The sequence below is a fragment of the Protopterus annectens genome, chromosome 3.part0 (assembly GCF_019279795.1).
Source record: "Protopterus annectens isolate FY-2018-M chromosome 3.part0, PAN1.0, whole genome shotgun sequence".
Lineage (NCBI taxonomy): Eukaryota > Metazoa > Chordata > Ceratodontiformes > Protopteridae > Protopterus > Protopterus annectens.
In genome coordinates, this window is record NC_056731.1 from 1775243982 (window position 1) to 1775267594 (window position 23613).

Below are 23613 nucleotides of genomic sequence, written 5' to 3' on the forward strand. Positions count from 1 at the left end.
CAAATTATATGAATGGTATTCTGGACAAAAAGAGAAAGACTTTTTGTTTGTAACTTTGGATATAACATCTCTTTTTACTGTAATACCAAATGATTATGGGATAGAATCTATACGAGCCTTTTTAAATACAGAGGTAAAACTGTCAGCTAGACAAATTGAAAATATCTGTTCTTTGTTAGAGTTAGTTCTAACAAAGAACATTTTTATTTTTGATAATGAGCTCTATCTACAGCTAGCAGGGGTAGCTATGGGTACCCCTGTGGTGAATACATACGCTAACCTTGTATTGTATGAATGGGGGAAGCAATATGTCTGTACTCAACATAATATTCTAAATAAGAGGGTCTGTTTATATCAAAGGTTTGTAGATGACTGTTTTTTGATTTGGGATCTTACTGCACAAGAGCTAAGTGAGTATATAGACTACTTGAATTCAACCACCAATTTTTTTTTAATTTAAATTGTCAGCTTCAAAAGACAGAATAGTATTTTTGGATGTAGAGTTTTATAAAAAGAATGGGAGAGTTGAAACTAGTATACACAAGGACGAAGTGCATGTTAATAGGTACATGAATAGAAGGGGTCTATATTAAATGAACAAAAATCCATTACATCGAATACCAAAACAACGACACGTATTACCTGAACCACGTAAATACCAAATGCACTAAACCGCAAAATTTAAAATATCGAACGTTCATAGTCGGCCAACCCCACCACCCGCTACATACTACCTACCCAAACAAAATAAATAAACCACATACATGCACTAACCAAGCCCCACTCCTAACCCTAAAGTAAAGCACCAAAACTCAACTTCTGACCCTACACTAAACCCCACATACACAAGTATCTTTGCCCTATCCTTAACCCCTCCCTAACCCTAAGGTCCGTAACTACCACACACTTCCCCTACGGAGATATACCCAAACAAAATAAATAATGCACATAAATGCATTTAACAAAACCCTACTTCTAACACTACACTAAATTTTGCACACATTACCTATCTATACACTTACCTTAACCCGCACCCTAACCCTGTGGTCCGTAACTATCGCACACTTACCTTACTGAGCTGTACTGCAGACGGGCCAACCAAAACACTTCGACATTTCGGATTTCACGGTTTTGCATGTTCGATTACGTATTTCGTGCAATACGTGTCAATTTCGTATTCTCTTAAACAGAGTTTCGACAATCTAATAGGAACCCAAATAGAAGTAGTATGCATGCACCTCATACTTTTAAAGGTATTCTGAAGGCTCAAATGATTAGGGCAAGTACACTTAATACTGATGACACAAAATTTGAAAAATAAATTAGGGTAATGATGCAAGAGTTTACTACAATTGGTTATAGAGCTGAGATAGTGGAGGACACGTATAAGGAAGTTATTGATGGAAGATCTAGTAAATACAGTCCAACTTTTGGGAGAAGAGAGGTTCAACAAGTAGAACTAGTGAAAGAAAAGAATAGTGTAATTAGGTGTGTTACTACTTCTAACATAAATACAAAAGAGGTGAAACGAATTATACAGAAGAATTAGACAATATTAATGGCAATACCTGAGTTGAAGAAATTAATAGGTGAAAAACCTTATTTTGCATATAGAAACTCGGAAAGTATGAAGATGAAGTTATGCTATAAAGATTTTAAACAAGTAACAATGAGAAGTCAGTTTAGTAGAATAGGTACAGTAAAATGTTTTCATTGTAGCTGTTGTATTGATATTTATGATGGAGAAAATAAATTTATTCATCCACTAACAAATAAAGAATTCTTGTTCCACTGTTCTGCAAGCTGTAATACAACTCAAATAGTATATTTGGCCACTTGTGTGAACTGTTCATCAGTTTATGTAGGAAAAAACACTAGGAAGCGTAGGGAACAAATAGTGGAGCATAAGTCTGACATTAGATGGAATATTAGTATGAATGCATTAAGTAAACATATAATGGAAAATGATTTAATACATTATTTTAAATTTAGGGTGATAGATGCTGTATCTATAGGAATTAGAGGTGGGGATATGAACAACATTTTAGAAATAAGAGAGTATGAGTGGATTGTCAGATTAAGGGCAGATTATAACCCCAGTATAAACAGTGCGGTTAGTTTAAAGCCCATTTTAGTGAAAAAACAGAGAGAAAACTTGTAAATCCAATAGACTATTTACAGTATTTGTCATTATACGGTATGGTTTTAATGTTTTTTAAATAACATTTTAAATTTCATTATTGTATTGTGTTTTGTAATTTGTTATCTTGGGGGGAAGGGAATGAATATATGTGATAGGTTGGCTGCTGATGTGATTTAGTGATGCTCCTATTTAAAATGTATGTACTGTTCATTTTTCTATAGCACTGAGGAAGGTTGTTTGAATCGAAAGCTTTGCAATAAATTTGGTTTTGTTCGACGTGGTTTGTTGTTTTATTAAGATATTGTTCCACCCAGGGATCAAAGGATTGCTAAACAGAAATGAGGAACACATGAGCTAAGGGGGAAATGAAACCCTTCCTCAGAGTAGCTTTTCATCTGCTTTTTGACTGGATACAGTGAAAATCTCTGTAAAAATGTATGAATAAGAAAATCAGTGAGGAACTTTTAGCTTTCAACATACCAAACTCCCTAACATTAGCGGACCGGAGTTCCGCTGTGGCGACCCCTAACCGGTATAAGCCGAAAGACACAAGCACAAGCAGACTGCATGCAGACTGGGAAAACTAAAACTGTAATTTCATAGATTTTGAGCTGTGTGCAGTACATATTGATGGTAGGTAGTTGTGCATGTACTAGTTTCACAAGGCTATGCATTGAAGTCTTGTAGTGGATCTGTATTTTCACTTACTAAGGAATATTATGTCTCTGTACTGTGACAGTAGTCATCTAGTCTGTGTCAGCCAGTTTTTGTTTTTCCTACTGCCAGTAATATCAGTGAAGTTATGTAATACAGTAAACTAAAAGGATAATGTACATATATTTGCTTATGAAAGTTCTTGGCATGAAAAGAGATTTGTTCTGCATCCATTTAACTTCTGTGTTTTAAAGCATTGCAAGGTCATCAGTTGTGTTTGATGCAGATCAGTACATTACAATTCTTTAATGAACTTTGTTACCACCTAATTTTCCATATTCTGATTCACAGCAACTCAGTACATGCACAACATTTTTATTTAAAAATAAGTCCACTCACTTGTTATTCTGTTTATCTACTTAATACTAATATACATATATATATATATATATATATATATATATATATATATATATGTATATTTTACAATTATTTGTAGATTCATAGGGTGCTACTAGGTGGTAGAGTAGTGAAGCCTTTGACTCCTAGCTCCTAGCCTGGACACTGCATTTCCAATGGAACACCCAATTTATATTTAAAACTGTCAGACAGGAAGGGCATTTCCATTAGTTACAACTTATTTCTTGTTTATTTCTTATTTTACAATTGTATATTACAGTTAAATAAAATAAGCTATGTTTTCTTAACTTCAGTTAACTTCCCATTGAAAATGCATTTCAGTAGATGCTACAACATAGCCTTTTGGCAGTGCTGCCTCATGAAGAATTACAAATTCCTTACAATCTAGTATTTGGCATTGACAAATGCTTATTTCCTGTTTAAGATAGTAGTTGGCTTTTGAGTAATTCATAGTTAAAATCATCATCATAATCAAGTTGAATGAGGCAGGCTGGAACTTTTTCGTGGTCAAGGATCTAGCAGTCTGTATCACCTGTTTAATTTAAATGCATTTAAATTACGCTTTTAGTATAAGGCTTTCACTATGTGTAGTTGCCTTACTTGTTAGAATTGTTAAGTTTTATAGTGCTTGAGATATATAACTTTTGCTTGTATATTTTTAAGCTATAAACACACCTTCTCTAGCATATGGATTAACAGCCTTAAATGAATCTGGTGTTTTAAAATGTATTTTCTTTTTTTATTTTGACATTTGTTAACCGGGTTTGTCCGACTGGACAGATGTCCTTTTTCAGCAGAGGCCTGAGGAGAAAAGCTCCAAAAGATGCATACATGATATAATAAGACGGAAGAAATGAAGTATAACAGTATCACATACAATTACATCCCATAATCATAATACAACTACTTACAGATATATATAGCATGAACTAAGTTCAGGATGAAATGTAACATCACTTTAGGGCAAGAGTCTCTAGTATAGCCTATTTTTTGAACAAGCACAGGATTAAAATGAAATTAGGTAACAGATGTAAGGGAAAGGAATAAGAGGAAGGAGGGGTTTGTTGTAACAGAGAGGAGAGGTGTAGATTAAGTTGGGTCATGGCAAGAGCAAATCCAAGAGTTAAAAGGTTCTCTTTTAATGTTTTTTTTTTTTTAAATAGTGTTAGAAGTCGTTCTTAAATATAGGGATAGTTTATTCTATGCATTGGCGACTAAGTGATTGCAGAGAAGTTTGCCATTGTTTTTTGGGGGCTTATAAATCTCCAGAACTTGTTGGTCAGAGCTACAGAGTATATAATTAGGGGTGTATAAAGAGATGAGAGTTAAGAGAGCAGGACAGAAGATAGGTTGGTGTAGGATGGAGTGAGTCAGGTGTAGCTGAGGCAGAAGGAGTTGGTGCAATTCTAGCCATTGTAGGTTTTTTAGAGATAGGCAGCAAATCTAGCGATTTTATTATATGTGAGTTCTAGATTAGACAAAAGATTACATTGTAGTTTAGTAAAGATTGGGGCAGCGTATAGTAGGGTGGGTAGTAGATAGCCTGGTGCTAGAGAGAGTTTAGATTCATTTGTGAGGACTTTTTTGTTTCTATACAGTAGCCAAGTTTTTGATTAGTCTTTTTAATGCACTGCGGGATGTGAAGATTGAATTTTAGTTGCTCTTTTATGACCCCTAATAGTGTATTCTGGGGTTCAACCTTCATAATTGTGTTGTTGAGGGAGGAAACAGTAAAGGTAAATATAGAGGTGTTGGAGAAATTTAGGGAGGAAGAGGACGAGTTTAGTTTCTTAGGGTTGAGTAGGAGTTGGTTGGATGTAAGCCATTTTTCAACTGAGTGGAGAGATTCTTGGGTAAGGGTGAGGAGGTGGGAGTGATTGTTAGAGGAGGAAGTTATTGTAGAGTCATCAGCATATTGTATTAAAGCGGAGTGAGGACAGGAAGTGTAGAGGTTGTTAGTGAAAATGTTAAATAGTAGGGGTCCAAGAACAGAGCCTTGGGGAACCCTGGTTTGGACTGGAAGGAAGGGGAGGATGCATCAAGCCATTTTACAGACTGAAGTCTGTTGTAGAGGTAGAGAGAACCAGGAAAGAGCAGAGTTGGAGAGATTAAGGCTAGATAGTTTAGACAGAAGTAGATTGTGGGAGATAGTGTCAAAGGCCTTTGAGAGGTCAAGGAATAGACAGGAGACTAATTTATTGTTGCCTCGAGATCTAGAGATAGCCTGTGTAAAAGATATTAGTGCTGTGGATGTATTGTGGTTAGGGCGATGGAATATTTGTTTTTTAAATAAATACATAGCTTTGTTTTTAAAATGCAGGACTTATGAAATCAAAACAGGTTTGTACTTTTAAATACATCCTTTTTTGGGGTTTATTCTTTTATAGCAACAACTTTGGTCTACAGGTAAGTCTGCTAAGAGGCAAGAAATGTTTGGTTATCAAAAAGCAAATACTTTTTAGCACTGCAATTTTTTCAGTGCAGACCATTTTAGCCATGAGATTGCACATATGAGACCTTTTAGAAGTGAAATATTTGAAAAAAATGAGGAAACTATTTTCCTCTGCTTAATCATTCATTTTTGCATTCATTCCTTGATTACAGTTGTAGCAACGTGTTGTAAGATTGATTTTTTTGGCTTTTCAGTGTGGATATTATTTCACTTGGTCATTTATTGTGGAACCAGTTTAGAGTTAGAGGTATTAATTTTGAGGTGTAGTGAGGCTTCAGATAAATGCAGTATTTATCCAGATTCTTTTAGTTTGCTAATCTATCTGTGAGAAGTGAAAATGCTAAAACTGAGATGGTTTGTGGTTTACTCAAATGGAGAGTAGAGTTTTTTTTTATTGTTAACCATAATCAGCAATCCTCCTGCTTTTTTCTTGATGCTGTCCTTTCTCTATATTGTGAATTTAGGAGCATTTCTCTCATTGTCTTGGATGTGTGGTTTAACTAGGATTCCATTATAGCTAGGATGTGTGTGTCTGGGAGTATATACTGGTGATGCTGATAGCTGTGAACTTTTGATTATCAAACTTTGTATGGATCCTAGACTGCATGGGGTCAATATAAGAAAAAGGTTAAGTAATACCCTGGTTAGTGGTGTTTTTCATTTATATGTTTTTGGTGAGCAGGAAGAGATCAGTGGCTAACCTTCCTGCCCTCACTTGATGTATTTGTTCCTCCATCAGGGCGCAAGCCTTACATCCCATCCATTCTGTGGTGCAGTAGAGAGTCAAGTGTTTGGGAGTGGCCAATGTGCAGATCTTGTGGACTGTTCTTTTCCCACCCCCTGTGCAGCCTGCAAGTCTCTTGTAGCTTCTTCATGAAGTGCACATGTGCTACCGTACATGTGCAGCAGCTCAACCATATGGCACAACTGTTACAGCATAGGCACTCTAAGCTCGTCATGCCATGTTGTTATACCTGCATTCCTACAGGCATTGCTGATACAGCAAGCCAAGCTACCTGCCTCTCACCAATATGGGCAAGTCACTGTACGCGGACTGCTCCCATCCTCTCCCTTCCATCCATGCTGCTAGTCAAACACAGTAGTGTGGGGTGTACCTAGGACTTTAGCCCTCTGTGCCAAGGGGCTGGGTGTGATAATATCCCTAGTGCACTGTAGAAGAGTCATATGGTAAATTGTCAGAGACTAAAAAGATACTCCTTTGTTGGAAACTGATAGTGGTGGCATTATTCCTAAGAAGGAAAAGCATATTAGACTGCCATCTTTATATACATATATTTCACTACTGAATTATTATTTTTTTCCAAAAATCTTTATTAAATTTACACATATGACAAAGGTAATCTTACATTGATATAAATGAAAAACATACAAAATTATATCACTTTAGTTGCAAACCATTTACCTCACAGATACAATTGAAACGACTGTAGTTATAAACATTATACGTCACTTATAAACCATCCAGTCATTGTCAGTTGAGCATTATATGGCTCATTCAAATCCTGCCTCTTAAACCTCATTCCTGCTCTGCATATATTGTTCCCACAATTCCCATGTTTTCCTGTGTATTTCCTCCTTCCCTTTTATAAAGATCCCAATTCCAGTTGTTTTATCTCTCTTACTATATTCACTACTTCATGCTGCCGTAGTGGTATAGCGGTAGCGTTGTTACCTCACAGCAAGAGGTTCTCCCGTTCGATTCTCGGCTTGGCTTGGGACTGCCTTCTGTGTGGAGTCTGCATGTCCTCCCTGCGGTTGGGTAGCGTTCAAAAGACATGCGTGCGTAAATGGGCATGCCTTCGTTGAAGGTTGGGCGTCAAGCTGGCACCTCGACATTTCGTAAAAAAATCTACTGCCAATCATTAGTGGACAGGAGTTCCGCTGGGCCGACCCTTTCCCAGGAAAAAGCCGAAATACAAACAACTATATTCATTACTTCTAGTAAAGTTGGTCTAGACTTTGATTTCCATTTTCTAGTAATTGCCTTTTTGGCAGCCACCATAATTAGACTCAGCAAGGCTTTACTATGTCTAGACAATTCTAATTCTGTAGCATAACTCAAAAAAAAATCATCTCCCCAGTCAGTCCAACCTGCTTACCCAGCATCTCCAACAGAGCAGTCTACAGGGAATCCCAAAAGTCCGCCAGATCTTTACACTCCCAAACAATATGTTCACAGCTACCTCTGTCTTGCCCGCCATACCTGCAACATTTGCTATCAACCTGAGGAAAAAATTCTTTGGAGTCTACTTGGGGTATAAAATACGTATCTAAATACTCCCAGGCAGAGATCCTAAATCTTCTAAACTTTGTTACATATTTGGGAGATGTACATATATCCCCCAATTGTCTCTTTGTGAATTCCTTATCCAGTCTCTCTTCCCAATCCTTTTGCAGCTCCTCTGATTGATTCTTATAACTATCATGCAATATTTTATATGCTTTACTAATTATTCCTTTTTTAATGGCAGCTTCTGTTCTAGATTCTATTAAAAACTCTACCAGTGCTGTTTTTTCATTTAGGAACCTTCTATTTCGTTCTCTTTGCCAGTATTCTGATACCAGTCCTTGATAGGGAAAGCAATCTCTAATCTGTAATCCAAATAAATCCTTGGCCTCGTCCCATTCAAATACTTTTCCCTTTCTAGTTATTTGCTCCCAATACCTTGGTTCCTTTGCCAGTTTTTTTCCAATAAATTCTAGCCCCTCTTGCTTATTATCTGTATCCCTGACCACAGTCAACCCTATCGGCAACATTTCTTTTCTCCATTCTCATGCCGGTTTGGTTCTTAGAATACTCCCTACTATTTTATGAATATAATACTCTGTATGATTTCGGTTGATCTCCTTAAGAGTCTGCATCCAAAATCCCAATCTCTCCTTATTTCTTGAGCTTCCTGCCTGTGTCAACATCATTCCTTTCCACTTTGAAGTATAGTTTTTTGCTTGTGCTATGTATAAGAGCCTTAACTATGCTGCTTTAAAATACCCCCTTGAATTAGGTAATCCTAATCCGCCTTGTTCTATTAGTCGAATCATCTTATCTCACTTGACCCTTGCTGTCTTCCCTTCCCAGATAAAACCCTTTAACTCTTTTTAATTGCTATCCATAACTTCTCCTCCCATTGATAAAAGTATGCCTGATCTGTGTGTAAAACTAAAGAGACTAAAAACATTTTAATGGCTTGTATATTAGTTTCCATATCCATATAATAAAACTTCCAGTTTCTCAGTTTTTGTATTATCGTCTGTTTAGTCTCTTCCCACATATCCTTAGCTGCCACGACAAAGTCATTTCCAATCCATACTCCTAAATACTTAATTTTATCATGTCCCCATAAAGAATTAGTATTATTATTTTTTATTGTCATTTGTTTACCAGGAAAGTCCAACTGCGCAGTGCCCTGGAGAGAAAAGCTCCATTATACAGACATCATGGACATCGTTTGCATGGTTTCATCATTTACAGACAGGTTCATTCATAAGCAACAGTTCTATTATTCAGGCATCCTTGACATCAGTTACATCATTTGCAAACAGTTTCACTTAAATATAGGGAGGTATATGCCATACATAAATTGTCTGGCTTTCCGTAAGCATATTTGGTACTATAAAGACTTGTTCAAAATTTAGAACATAGGAAGATAATATGAAAAGTTAGAGCAGCCCAAAGGAAGGAAGGAGAGGAGAAGGTGATAAAAATGTTGTTTGTAAAGATTACTTGTAATCATTCAGTATCCGCGGTGGTGGTGCTGCGGTAGCGTTGTCGCCTCACAGCAAGACGTTCTCCCGTTCGATTCTCAGCCAGAGCGTCTTCTGTGGAGACATGTGTGAATGGGCGTACCTTCGTTGAAAGTTGTGCGTTAGTGCCAGCAACTCAGCACGTAAAAATCAACTGCCAATTATTAGCGGACCGGAGTTCCACTGTGGCGACCCCTAAAAGCCGAAAGACACAACAACAACAACAACTTTTAATCATTCAGTATCAGCACATTTGTCAGTTGTTTGGAAGTTCTGTTTCGGTGTTAACTTCATTATTGTAGCAATGAATATATAATTAACCCTTTTTGTTTAAATAGCTAGATTTAGGCTAAATATTAATATTAAATCATTCACACCTTGTTCTAGTTTTGTGAGCTAACTTGTCTCATTCACGCCCACAGCACTTGAAAGGCAGACAACACACTGCACTCCAGTTACAGTGCAACTTAATTTCTGCCTATATTAAGCAGTTAAAAATATGAGAAAATTATTTTAAATGAAAAAGTAAGGGGAAAGCTGCATTGCGTTTTCATTTGAAAAGAATTTAGTTGAACTTTCAATAATCATGAGTTTCAAGCAGTTGCTTTCCAACGTGCCAGCAGTCAAGAATGTGACACCTCATTAGATGATTGCAAGCAGAGGTTATGAGTTAACATTGCTTGTTGGCTATATGTAATTATTTGCTATTTGATATTCCTTTGATAGTGAGTTTAATTGCCTAGTTTCAATTTGTTTATTATGCATGGTATTAGATGTACAATTTTCCCTTTCTCTTTTAATGTTTGCCTCATGTTTAATTTGGTTTAGTAAATGGGTTTTAATCTCTCCTGTTATATAAATGAGTAACAGAAATGTGTTTAGCGGGGAAGACAGCTTAACGCAGAGCACATGCACATATTTGTTGTAATTTCTGTGCAATCTAAAGTGTTTTATAGTTTCATAGGCAAGTACTAGGTTAGCTGCCCTTGTGGGCCATTTTATCCTTAGCCATTTTACCTTCCAGAAGTGAGAATCAAATCCCGTACTTTGTGTCTGTGAGCTAATTCCAACACCAAACCCAATACAAACTGTTAAATTCAACTCGTTCACAGAGTAAGACTTTGATCCTCAGAACTACCTTCCACATAAAACACTAGGCTTGTCCAGGATTTGAACGCAGAACCTGCCACAGCCAAGGTGAAAAATCATACCCAAAGACCAACAAGCCAAAGTGAAGTTTATCAGGTTTTATTAGTTGATAGTCTGTGGTATAATATGTTTAAAATCCTTTGGAAGAACTCATTTTACATATTAATATATGTGACAGTTGATGGATGTTAAAAAAATGGGAGATGTTTGGAGAAAAGAGAAGACAATTAATTTTATAAAAAATATAATGATAACATTCTGGCACATTTTATCCTATTTTCAATACTCAATGTTTGAGGTTAAATAACATTGTATACATTCTGGCAGTTTCAGCATGGAGATCTCTCACTATTCTGGGCCAATCTCTGTGAGGTCTTCCTCAGTGAGCTCAGTAGGAAATGCTGTTAGGTAGACTGGAACCAACTTTCCATATAAGGAAAGATTAAGATTCACTCTTCAACTGGATTGTTATTTTTACTTTTCAGAATAATTACTTTAATAACATTTTGTTGATTTCTAATGTTGTTATGAATAAAGGAGAAGTTTTGTTTAGTTATCTAAAATGGTTGAACAGGATATGCATCTTTTGTGCCTTTACTATTTTGGTTTCGATCATCAACCAGATTTGAGTTTATCTTGCCAAAAATTCAAGCTTCACTAACCTCTTTCATTTGAAGATAGTACTTTAGTACTTTATCATCGTTATCAACCCCCCCCTTTCAACTTTTTTACATAGGGTTGGGGGTGTCATGCCAGCTTTTTCCTGTATTCATTGCCACTCTCCTACCTTCTTCAACAATGATGCCTCACTTTTGCAAGTTTTCTCTCATACAATCCATCTTCCTCTTTGCTGGATGCCTTAATTTCCTCTTGCCTTCATCCTCTCTGTCCCAAATCTTCTAAACCATATTGTTGTCTGCTTTTCTGCACGTGTCCAGACAACTGTAATCTTTTCTCTTTGACCTTTTCTGCAATTGGAGCTACTTTGGCTTCTGCTCTTATGTCCTCATTTCTTCATCTGTCCCATAGTGTACATCCTACCATCCATCTGATGCACTTCATCTCCATCACCTTTAACTTCCTCAACTGCTCTGCCTTTACTGCCCAGATTTCTGTACCATACAGTAATACTAGTCGCACCACTGTTTTATACACCTTAACTTTCATGTTCTTTGGCATTCTTCTGTCATACACTACAACTGACAAACTGTACCATTTGGCTGCAGCCCCACAATTCTTCCTTTGACCTCCTCATTCAAACTTCCTTTCTCCTCAACCACCACTCCCAGATATTTGAAGCTGTTAACCTGTTTACTATTTTCTCTTCTGTCTAAATTCTGAATTTCTCATTTCCCTCATTAACTGCCTTTACAGCTGTCTTATTTTTACTCAGTTTCATCCCATGTGTCTTCAGTTTTACATTCCATTCCCTTATCCTTTGCTGAAGATGAATACCCTCAGGAACTATTTCTCCCCTATCTCACCCAACATCTTGATGATATCCACCATGAACTCATTTGAGCTTGCTGCTTTCCCCAACTTCATTTGTGCTGTTCTTACTTCTTCTATGATGGGCTGCTCCTTTTCTCGCATCTTAGACAATGTCTGGGCTAGTACAACTTCTGTGGGATTTTCTTCATTCAGAAGCTGACAGAAATACTAGAGGCTTCTTTAGACTGAAGAAAATGAAAAACTGAAGAAGCAGCAATCCTCCTTGCTGTATTTGAGGAAGGATTTAAGACATCTTTGTTTCTCCAAAAGATAGCTGTCCATGAAACAGTGAGGTAAAGTTCCCATTTCCATTAAAGAATGTTATTCTGTATTGATGACGCCTTTAACAGAGTAAAGGACTTTGAGCCCCTGTTACTTCCTTCCGTCGCAATCAGAGACAGATTCAGCACTAGGTGACCTAAGCCATTACCTAGGGCACAGTGACTGGGTGGAGGGCACTGGTCAGGGGGCTTCCATATACATTTGAATTTACTTGAAAAAAAAATGTAAAACATTTGGCGTCTTCTCCAACATGGACATAATGCAAACATTCCTCAGCGTGAGAAAAACATGCAGAATTTAACTTGCACCCACTCCTTTTTTTTTTAGCTTTCCGTCTTACTTGCTGTTCCAAATGTGTGTGTGTGTGTGCATGCATTGTCGTTGTGAAAGATAGCAGGCTAGTCAGTTAACTTACTTAGGCTCAAACCCTGCACCTTAGTTACAGGGGACAAGAGCCTGAATCCTTAACACCAGCTGCCAGACTGCTCAAAGAAGTTATTTCCAAGTTTCAGTGGAATCAAGTAGTGGAGAAGTAGTAGTAGGACATTGGAATGGCTGGGGGGGGGGGGTGCGAGGGGAGGGGCTGCTGTGGGGGGAACTCAATCCATTACCCTGCCTAGGGTGCATTTGACCATGATCTGGCTGTGCTCACAGTGAGTTACTTTGCTCTTCCATACCTGTTACATTCATCCAAATGGTAGGATCTGAAAAAGTACTTCTGAGTTTCCACACTAATTCATCATTTAGTATTACTAGATGTCTGAAATAGGTCAGCAGTGAGGCTTTTACTCTTTCAGTGGCAGATACTGACTTCATCTGTCAATCATTTTATCATCAGATACATTAGCCAATACCAAAAGTCCTTCATTTTATTTCAGCATCTTTATCTAAGCCTTCTTTGTGGATTCATTGTCCAGCAAGTTAAAGTTGCTGACATTCTGCAGCAAGACCACTTGAAGAACTCTTGGGAAAGTTTGTCAGTGATACACTTTACATGACACAATTTCTGTATTGGATTCACATGAAGATTATGAGGTACTTTCTTTTGACATGTCCAAAATATGAAGGTGAATTTGAAAGCCTTGTATGTCTCTCTGCTGGTCACATTTGAGTTTTCCATAATTTCTTCAGTGCCTAGTAGAGTTTTCCATTGAGTTGTCAGCTTTGGGAAATTAAAGCTCAAATCAAACATTTAGAGTACCTTGCTGTGTATGTTCCATAACTTTGAGTTGCTTCCCTATGTTTTGTTTGCTAAAAGAAAGAATACTTAGCTTCATGCCTGCTGGCTTCAAGCCACCATCTCTTTTATCATGCTTATTTATTCCCATTACTGGGGTGAGAGTCGATCATAATATATATGCCATCCAGACAGCCATGAGGAATGTCCTGTTTTTTCCTCATCCTAACCCCCAGCCACTTATGGGAATTCCTACAAATGCGAGTGCCAGCTCTACACTCTCCTGTGCTTTGGCATGCTCTCACACATAGTCCTCGAGTGCTACCACAACAACATTACTTTGGAGGAAACTAGTGCAGAAAAGAGTAAAATCCCAAAAAGGAAAGACATCCCTGATCAGTATCAGCAAAAAACTACGATCCCTCATAAAATCATCCAAGGATAGCTTTGAAAGAAAAATTGGCAAGGACTCCAAAGATAACCACAAAGTGTTCTTCAGCTATGTCAAGAACCTAAGTGGAAACTCTCAGATCTGCTCTGAGTTAGTGCAGAATGGCACAAAATACACTGAACCGACTGATATTGCCAGCATTCTGGCAGACAGGTTTAGTGCAAACTTCACCCCCCCTCTCATCCCCTAAAGGGCCCATAACCATACCGGAAGAATTTAGTGCCCCAGTATTCACTGACACACAGGTTAAAACAGCCCTAGCCAAAGCCAAAAATACAGCTTCAATGGGACCAGATGGTGTCCCAGGCTGTGTCTTACATGAGCTCCAAAATGAACTAACCCCTCACCTAAACACACTGTTCACACTCAGCCTCTCTACAGGCTACGTAACCATAGAGTGGCGCACAACAATAGTTATCCCACGCCACAATGGCCCCCTGGAACTATCGCCCTATAAGCCTGACTAGCCTGGTCTGCAAGGCTATGGAGCGCATCATCATGGAATTCATTAACAGAGACATTGGGAACCTTCAAACATTGGACCCTACCCAGTTTGGCTTTGTTAAGGGCAGATCATGCCTCCTAAACCTGGCGGACTTCTTTGAGACAGTTACCAAGGCTTTAGACGAGGGAAAGGAGGTCCACACAGCCTACCTAGACCTCGCAAAGGCTTTCAACACCATTCTCCATTCTAGTATTATAGACAAGCTCACCAGCCTGAACATAAACCCCTACATCACAAGATGGGTTGCCAATTGGCTCATGGATAGAACCCACACGGTGAGAGTTGCAGGCTCTAGGTCCGACTCTAAACCAGTTACAAGTGGCATTCCCCAGGGCTCAGTCCTGGGATCCCTCCTGTTCGGTATATACTTCTCAGAGGTACAGGTAAGCACAGGAGGACTATGGCTGACCAAGTTCGCAGACGACTGCAAACTGGGGGCCATAATTGACTCTCCAGCTGATACAGACATCCTCCAGAAGGGTCTCACTGAGACGGATACCTGGTGTCAAAATCATGGCCTCAAGCTAAATGCCAAAAAGTGCATAGTCATCCCCTTTAGAAAAAACAAAGTACCTGCAAACTACCACATATGTGGTAGTCCCCTAAATACATAAAATGTAATAAGGGATCTGGGGACCCAAGTAGATAGTAATCTCTCCTTTGATAACCATATTGCCAAGGTGGTTAGAAAATCCTTCTATGTGGCCCACCTAATCACAAAAGGGTTTGCATCTAGAACAAAAGAGGAGAAACCTTGACGGGTGGATGGGAAACAGAAAATTTACCCCAGGGATCACTGCAGTGGCTCTGCTGGACAGAGGCACAGGGAACTAATGGCTGTGCTGGACCGAGGCACTGGGAACTAATCTAAGGGGGCGGCGAAAGCCAACACATTCTGGCTAGGCTTATAGATGCCCTCGGGCAGATAGCCTAGTACTTACCTATGAACCTATGCAGATTCAAGTGCCTGGTTCATGGCCCATATGCTGCGTGCCATACATCTCTCTTCAGTGGATGCTTGCATTGCAGTGGGCCAGGTAGCTCCCCATCCTTCAAAGGGTTAGCAAGCACCAGCTGCTTACTTCTACCTTCCTGTCCAGGCTGATTGTACAGCTCCCAAGTTATAAGCCAATGTCAGAACGTTTCCCTTATGTAACACTTTTGTATGGCACAGTACAGAACCAAGGGTTAAGTTTTTAAGCCCCAGAGCAAAAGTCCCATTTCAGATGCATATAGGATCCATTAAGAAAAAGGTAAGAAGTCACACTCCAGTAGTTATACCTATTTTTGTACAGCTGTTTCTTTGATTTTCTCAGTTCTGGTTCCTATATATATCTGGCATGGGACTTTTGCTTTCTTTGTTTATAATTTATATGGTAACTACCCGTAAGAGAAATCCCAAAGAAATATTTCTACCTTTGAAATGGTTGTTACTCTGCATAACACAGTCTTTCAAAGCTCATATCTGCATACTTTTGTTAGCAGTTAGCATACACAAGGGGTTGCTTATATTTATCAGTGTGCTCCACACTTGGTGCAATGAAACCTGGCTACTTTTGCATTGCTGTAATGTGCACTGTCGTCTACATTGACAACAAATAAGTCAGACAGCCTGATTCGCGTATTGTAATGAAAGGTTTAGTTAGTGTTCATGTTTCATATTACTGGCTGGTAGCAGATATGTGGAAAAAGCTGAAATTGTTAAGAGGAAAAAGGAAAGTATTCTATATATATATATACATATATATATATATATATATATATATATATATATATATATATATATATATATATATGGATCTAGGACTTTTGATCGAAAGATCAAAAGTCCGAATCCATTACCACCGAACACCCTTTAACGAAAGCGCTTTCATCGAAAAAGCAGTTTCGTTACATTATGTTAAAAAATAAAACTAAATCTACTTGAATGCAGGGGGACAAGCCCCCCCCACCCCCCTACTTTAATATTCTCACTCTGAGGTTGCACTACAGTGCAGAAAAGGGAATTTTCCCTTACCGCATCATAGTACGACTGGAACAACAAGCATACTTACGCAAAAGTGCTGCTTCAGTGAACAGCACTTTCGCGCAAGTATGCTCACCAAATTGGGATTCGGTGAGGATCCTATATATATATATATATCAAAATGTCGATTAGCTATCTAACTTACAGCACAACTGTCTGCAAACTTTGCCTTGCTCTTAGCATGAATTTTATTTTCTCATAATCTATAAGAAACTGATGCTTGTGCTGAGATAGCTTCTAATAGGTACTCTTGGCTTCATGTTTTTTTAGGTAAAATTTAGTAAAAAATTCAGAATAATTAGCAAAAATCGTGTCCATCCTTAGAGCTTGAAATAAACTTCCAGCTACTGACTTCCTTTAATAAAAAAGAATATCTCTTAGGTTCATAGTGTAAATACAAAGCAATCAGTCTGCAGCCATTTCAAGGCAAGCCAGTAACCCATGTTCAGAAGACCCCCCCCCCCCCCATCCTCAAAGAGAGCAGTGCATGGTAAACTGGGGGACAATCTGAAGTTGCCTATCAAATTATCTAGGTTTACCGTAAAGCAAACATAGATGCTTGACTTTACATGAACCTTAGGCTAGAAATCCTTCAGCCTAGAATGACATTATTTATTTGAAATTATCCAACACAGCTTGTTTCATCTTGCCATTTTAGTTTTTAGGTTAAAACATTGTCCTCCTTTTGAGTGCCTATCTTCAGTCAGGTTATATATTTGGGTTTTGGAAGACGTTGAGGCAGGTTCCAAAATATATGCAGTTGGTGTATGTGACATTATAGACTCCAGTGTAAGTGTGCTTTATTGATGAGCCTTACTGTGAGAATAATTATTTTGGAATGTGGTATAGTGTTTTTGGTGGTTATTGCCACACCGTACAGATTTTCTGTTCTGCTTTTGCCACATTGTGGGGTAATTGAGAAGTCAAGGATTCTAGTGTTTGTTCTTTAACGGTGATTATAGTGTGTGTTTTCCAAATGAGCCATCCTACCAGGCACGGCTGGCCCGTTTGCTGATAAGACGCTTGCTCGAGTAAACTTTGTAACAGTGCTGAAATATTTCATATCCTGTATGTACATGGTGCATTTCTCATCTGTTTCAGGTACAAACGTATAAAGAAAAGCTGTTGGAGATAACTCGTAATCTTGAGCTGAGGCAACAAACAAATCAGGAAATAATTGGGGATTTAGCTGCTAAAGAAGAGCAGGTGCTTACCCTGAGGTCTCAACTGGCAAATGTGCAAGAGAAGATGAAACAGAAAAATGAAGAGGTATGCACATGGCTACATATTATAAGTATAACATGAATCTTTTCAGCAAGGGTGACTTAGATAAAAACTCTGCGTTGGTATTTTTACATACCATCTGTGACAAAGGAGGATTTGTTTAAATATGTATTTTTTGTTAACCAGTACCTTTTCACTGAGAGACGGATCCAGTCTTGTGAGGCAGTGACTTCAGTCAAGTTTAATTGTGAACTTCTCCTTGCCACCTGAAGGAAGCTGTCTTGCCAAGTGTTGATTACCTTTGGAGGATTGGCCCTCCCTTTTAATAAATGCTGTATCATTTGTGACCTTAAAGGCAAGCAAGTAAAAGGGAAGAATGGATCCTCATTCTTTTTAATGTTTCTTGCTGCCCCAGGTAGTCGGATGACACTCACTATACTCCAAATTTCTTTATTTGCAGTCAAAAACTGTATTATATTGTGTGTTACTCCTATCCCCCATGTGACATTTATTGACAAATTCTTCCAACTCAGCTTTAACTCGTACGTAGTTCACTGGATTGATAACTGGTTGATAGAATCCTTCTGTTAAAGTTGGGAGTGTTTGGTGTGGATGGAAGAGCATCAACAGCCATGTCCCGTAGGGGTGTGTCCGTGGATATCCAGTTTGGTATGTACTTTTCTGGCATGAAGCTTGATGTTAGCTGACTATAGACAACCAAGTTTGAAAATGACTGCCAAGAAGATGTGATTATCAAATTCCTTTCTAGTACTCAAAATGTTCATCATATTGATCACCACTGCAGCAGCCTTTATTTTATTTAACATTTGTTATCCAGGATGGTCCAACTGGACAAATGCCCATTTTCAGTGAACTCCCGGAGAGAAAACTTCCATAAACATTACAAAATAAAAGCATACAATTACATGAGCATACAGTTACAAAATAAATGCAATAGAGATAAAGAATGACAAAACATAAACTGGCAGTGAATAGTAGAAAACATTACAGTAGTTAAAATGCCAATTTTTAATGTTAACTCATATGTAGTTTACTGGATTGAGCTGACTAAGACAAGTCTGGGAACCAAGCCCTTCACAGGTTTAATGCCTCTGAAGAGTACACTTCTCTGAGGCTTTTGAGGATCAACTGTCAGCTTGTGCTGTTCCTTTGCTGGGCAGATCAACGGTCAGCTTATACTGTTCCTTTGCTGGGCAGATAGTACCACATCAACCGTATCAGATGACAAAACTGGTAAATAATTTAATTTATTCCTATGTACTAAATGTCTTTATTAATGTATATTCTGTATTGTATGTGAAATGTCTTATATGTGGAGCTTTTCTCCCTGGGACTCCACTGAAAATGGACACTTCTGGCCCAGCTGGACCATCCCGGTGAACAAATGCAAATAAATAAATAAATAAATAATGGTAACGAAATTTTTTTAGCAGTGGTGGTGCAGCGGTAGCATTGTTGCCTCACAGCAAGAGGTTCTTCCGTTTGATTCTTGGTTGGAGCGCCTTCTGTGTGGAGTCTGCATGTCTTCCCAGTGGTCGAGTGGTGTTCGAAAGACATGCATGAATGGGCATGCCTTCATTGAAGGTTGGTCGTTGGGCTGGCACCTCTGCACCATAAAAGTCTACTGCCGATCATTATTGGACCGGAGTTCCGCTGTGGCGACCCCTAACCGGGAAAAGCCGAAAGAACAACAGCATTCCCAGTTTGTGAAATAGGCTTTTCTTCCATATCAGGCTGGGCACTTCCCTAATAACTTTTAAAACCAGTTTGGATAACCAGATAGGCAATTATATTTACCTGGGAAATATCAAGAAAACTCTACCTAAGTGGGGACATTGTTAGTTTCTCACTCATACTAGATAATATAGCTGCCATTCTCTATGGTCATTCTGGCTGTAAGCACCTCAAAACCAAATGTACTGGTCATAGACAACTGCCTTGTGAGACGCACAGATGTCCCTCTCACCAGGCTAGACAATGAGAAGGTCATGGTCAGGTGCCTGTTAGGTCAAATCACGCATGCACTCAAGTCACTCAACAACAATTACCGTTATGATTCTGGCATAGTCCATGTTGGGGTGAATGACTTGAGACGAACCTCTTTGGACGAGACATGACTGAACTCTCAGATTGTGTGTTCCAGGTGGGTATATCCCTAGCCCTAAGCAGCATTTTATCTTCACCAAGGATGATACCACAATATAGACAAAAATGTTTGACTTCAACAATTGGCTTAGCTTCTGGTCATCCAGGGGGATCCAGTATCAGCCTGGGAAGATATGCTTGACAGATCATGCTGCTTTGCCAGAGATGGGCTTCATCTGTCTCCTCTAGGCTTTCAGATACTGGTAAAGGTGCTTGCCTTCTCCATAGTGCCTTTTTTAGGCAACGTCAAAACAAAATTTCTGATGTAAAAAATTCCAGTCGAGACAAACTGAAAGTTATGCTTAACTGCACTCCCTGGAACCACTCCTCACCTTGGAAGATGTTAACATCTGTGCAGTCACTGAGACATGGTTCAAGGCCACAGAGAGCACCCCTGCTATGCAAGTGTATCCCTCTTCATTAAAGCCTCAAGACTGGTTAAACAGTATGACTCTCTTGAGCTACTCCAGGTCCAACTAACTATAGGTAAAGCACTCTACCACATCATAGCTAGCTACAGGTCCCCCACCATGAACCAAGACAATAACACTGCCTACCTGTGCTTACTAGAGTCACTCACTATACAGCCAAACACTTAGGTCATGGGAGATTTTAACTATCCTTCCATCAAATGAGCGACATGTACGAGCACAAGCTTGCTGGCCCTGAGGTTCCTGGACTTTATCAATACAAATGGCCTGGAGCAGCTAGTCTGCAACCCCACAATGGGCTGAAATGTCCTAGACTTAGTACTCGCCAACATAGATGGGTCACTGCAGTACCCAACTGTGTGTTGCCCTCCCTGTTATGGTCAGACCATAAATCTGTCTCATTTGATGTAATAATCAGACCTGACACCCCCCAGGAGCAAAAGAAAAATGAAAACATTTTCCAAAGCAAACTAGAGCCTACTAGGCAATGGTGTAAAAAGTTTCAAATCCCCTGCTAGCACAGCCAGCAATGACTCCTATGCAGAGGAGTACACATATGTCCTGTATTCCCACCTAAACAATTGTATAGACTCAGCTGTACCTGACTGGATCAAAACCAGGTTCTACCGAAAAAATAGACCAACCTGGTGGACCTCAAGTATAAATATAACAAAAGGAAGAAACTGATGTCTAAGAACATGAGGGGAGTTACTCAGCAGAAGAAGAATACCCTCCACAACTTGAACAAGCAAATCAGGTATCTTGCGAAGTCATCTAAATATAGTTATGAAGCTAAATTAACATCCCTATCTAAGGATAATCATAAGGCATTTTTTAGCTATGTTCAAAATCTAAAAGGAAATACCCAACTATGTTCCGAACGTATAGTGGATGGTACCTGTCACACTGAACCGGAGGAAATTGCCACTCTGCTATCTGACATATTTGGCACAAACTTCACCCCCTGTCCTCACCAGCCATATCCCAAAGCATACCTGACACCATTTCTCTGCCTAGTATCTCCAAAGAGCAGGTCATATCTGATCTGTCCAAGGCCAAAAACATGGCCTGTATGGGGCCAGATAACACCCCAGATGCTTACAAAACAATCTATAACAAGACCTAACGGAACAACTTTAACTTCAGCCTGAGTACTGGCTTTGTTCCAGCAGAGTGAAGAACAGCAACAGTAATCCCCTTTCACAAAGGGGGGAGGTTCATCAACTGACCCTGGGATGTATAGACCCACAATCCTAACCAGCCTTATCTGCAAGGTCATGGAAAGAATCATCATGTACCTTATTAACAAGGACTTAGGTAACCTTCAGACTCCTGACCCACCCCAGTTTGGCTTTCCTAAGGGTAGATATGCTTCTTGATCCTAGTGGTCTTCTTCGAGAATGTCAACAAAGCCCTGGATGAAAGCAAAACAGTACATACTGCCTATCTTGACTTAGTCAAGGTTTTTGACATAATCCCCACTCAGATATCATTGAGAAACTCTCCCAGGTGGGGATTAACCCATACACCACTAGACGGGTAGCCAACTGGCTCACCGACAGAACGCATATTGTCGAAGCTGGGGATTCCACCTCTGCCAGTAGACCAGGTTACTAGTGGCATACCACAAGGATCTGTGCTGGGCCCTCTACTGTTTAGAATCTATTTCTCAGAAGTCCAGGCAAAAGTAGATGGCCTGTCGTTTACCAAGTAAGCTGATGATTGCAAACTGGGCACAGTTATTGAGTCCCCAAATGATGTTAACATATTACAAAAGGGGCTAACACAGACAACTGATTGGTAACAAAGCCATGGACTACAATTAAATGCAAAACAAGTGCAATATTATCCCCTTTGGCAAAGAGGAAGTCCCTTCAAATTACAATATTGACAGCACCCCCTAAGCTCAAACGCAGTGGTTAGAGATTTGGGAATACAAGTTGGTAGCAATCTAAACTTCAATCATCATGTGTCTTCCAGAGTCATAAGGAAAGCCTTCTATATTGTACATCTTATAAGTAAGAGCATCACATCCAAGACTAAGGATGTTAAACTCCTCTGTACTCGACCCTCTCAGACCACTAATAGAGTACAATGCTCCCTTTTACATGTACCTCACTAGACACCTGCAGCAGCTGGAGAGACCACAGAGGTTTCTCATTAAGAAAGTTCAGGGCCTCCAAAACATGACCTCCATGGAAAGACTGAAAGCCCTGCCACTGTAATCTGGATCCTACAGGCTGCTGAGAGACGACTTTTGGCTGGCCTACAGAAGAGTCCCTGCCTTAGTAGAAATGCTGCACATCTGCAAATCAAATGAGTCACTCGCTGCAGGGATCTCATCCTAGCTTGTGACATTAACAGAACATTCTGGAGAGACAGATGCATCTCCCAGAGATTACCGCTACTCTAGAATAAACCACCAGTTCACATGAAGTTCCTCAATAACCCTATTCATGCACATCCTAGACAATTAGATGGGAGACTGTAAATTCACCCCAGGGGTGGCTTCATGGACAGGGGCAGTTGCTGCTGATCATAGACTCGCTTTGCGAATAATGACCATCTAACTAAGGTCAGTTAGGGAACACAGGTATAACATGGCTGGGCTTGTAAAGGCCCTAGGGCCATTAGCCTAGTAAACTCCTGTGAACCTATCGTAAGAGCCTACAAATCTATGAACATTTCCCCTGAACACATACTAGTTTTAATGGCCTACATCTATGTGGCTGTGTTCTCTGACCCCCCCCCCCCCCCACACACACACACACACTGGAAAAGCATCTGTCATTTTCTACACTGTTGTTATGAGCAGCACCAAACAATTATATAAATAATGCAGTATTGCCTTCAAATCTTCATTGAGTAAGAATAAATAGTCCAGGGGATTTGATCAGTACCAATGTAAATGTCTTTCTTGACTTAACTTAAAAATGTAAAGAACCTGAAATGGTAAGCCAAGGACAGTGAAAATTCAGTACCTTACCTATGGGATTTAGCACAGGTGTTACTCATGTGCCCCTAAAATGTTTTGGCTAAAACCTCCAGCATGTCATGACTTTGACTGTAGATTCTATTATTGTAATGTATTTAGTATAGAAGATGCTTTTCTTCCTTTTATTTATAATTTTGAAGGATCTACAGTGAACATTTATTTTTCAGGCTAACTGTAACTATTTAGTTGATGGCTACACTGGCTTGTTTTGAAATGTTATGGAAACTGTATTAGGCTGGGGGCACTTTCTTCAGAATTTTATATCAATAGATTTTCTTATTTTAA

General features: G+C 39.2%; 1 protein-coding gene across 1 annotated transcript in view; it reads left to right on the forward strand.

Annotated features, from left to right (window-relative positions):
* LOC122797053 (polyamine-modulated factor 1-binding protein 1-like) overlaps positions 1 to 23613 on the forward strand; it is a 2450839-nt gene that overhangs the window by 1603795 nt on the left and 823431 nt on the right. The window contains exon 26 of the mRNA XM_044065829.1: positions 17614 to 17781. Within this exon, the coding sequence (XP_043921764.1) occupies positions 17614 to 17781 (168 nt within the window). The remainder of the gene's footprint in view (positions 1 to 17613; positions 17782 to 23613) is intronic.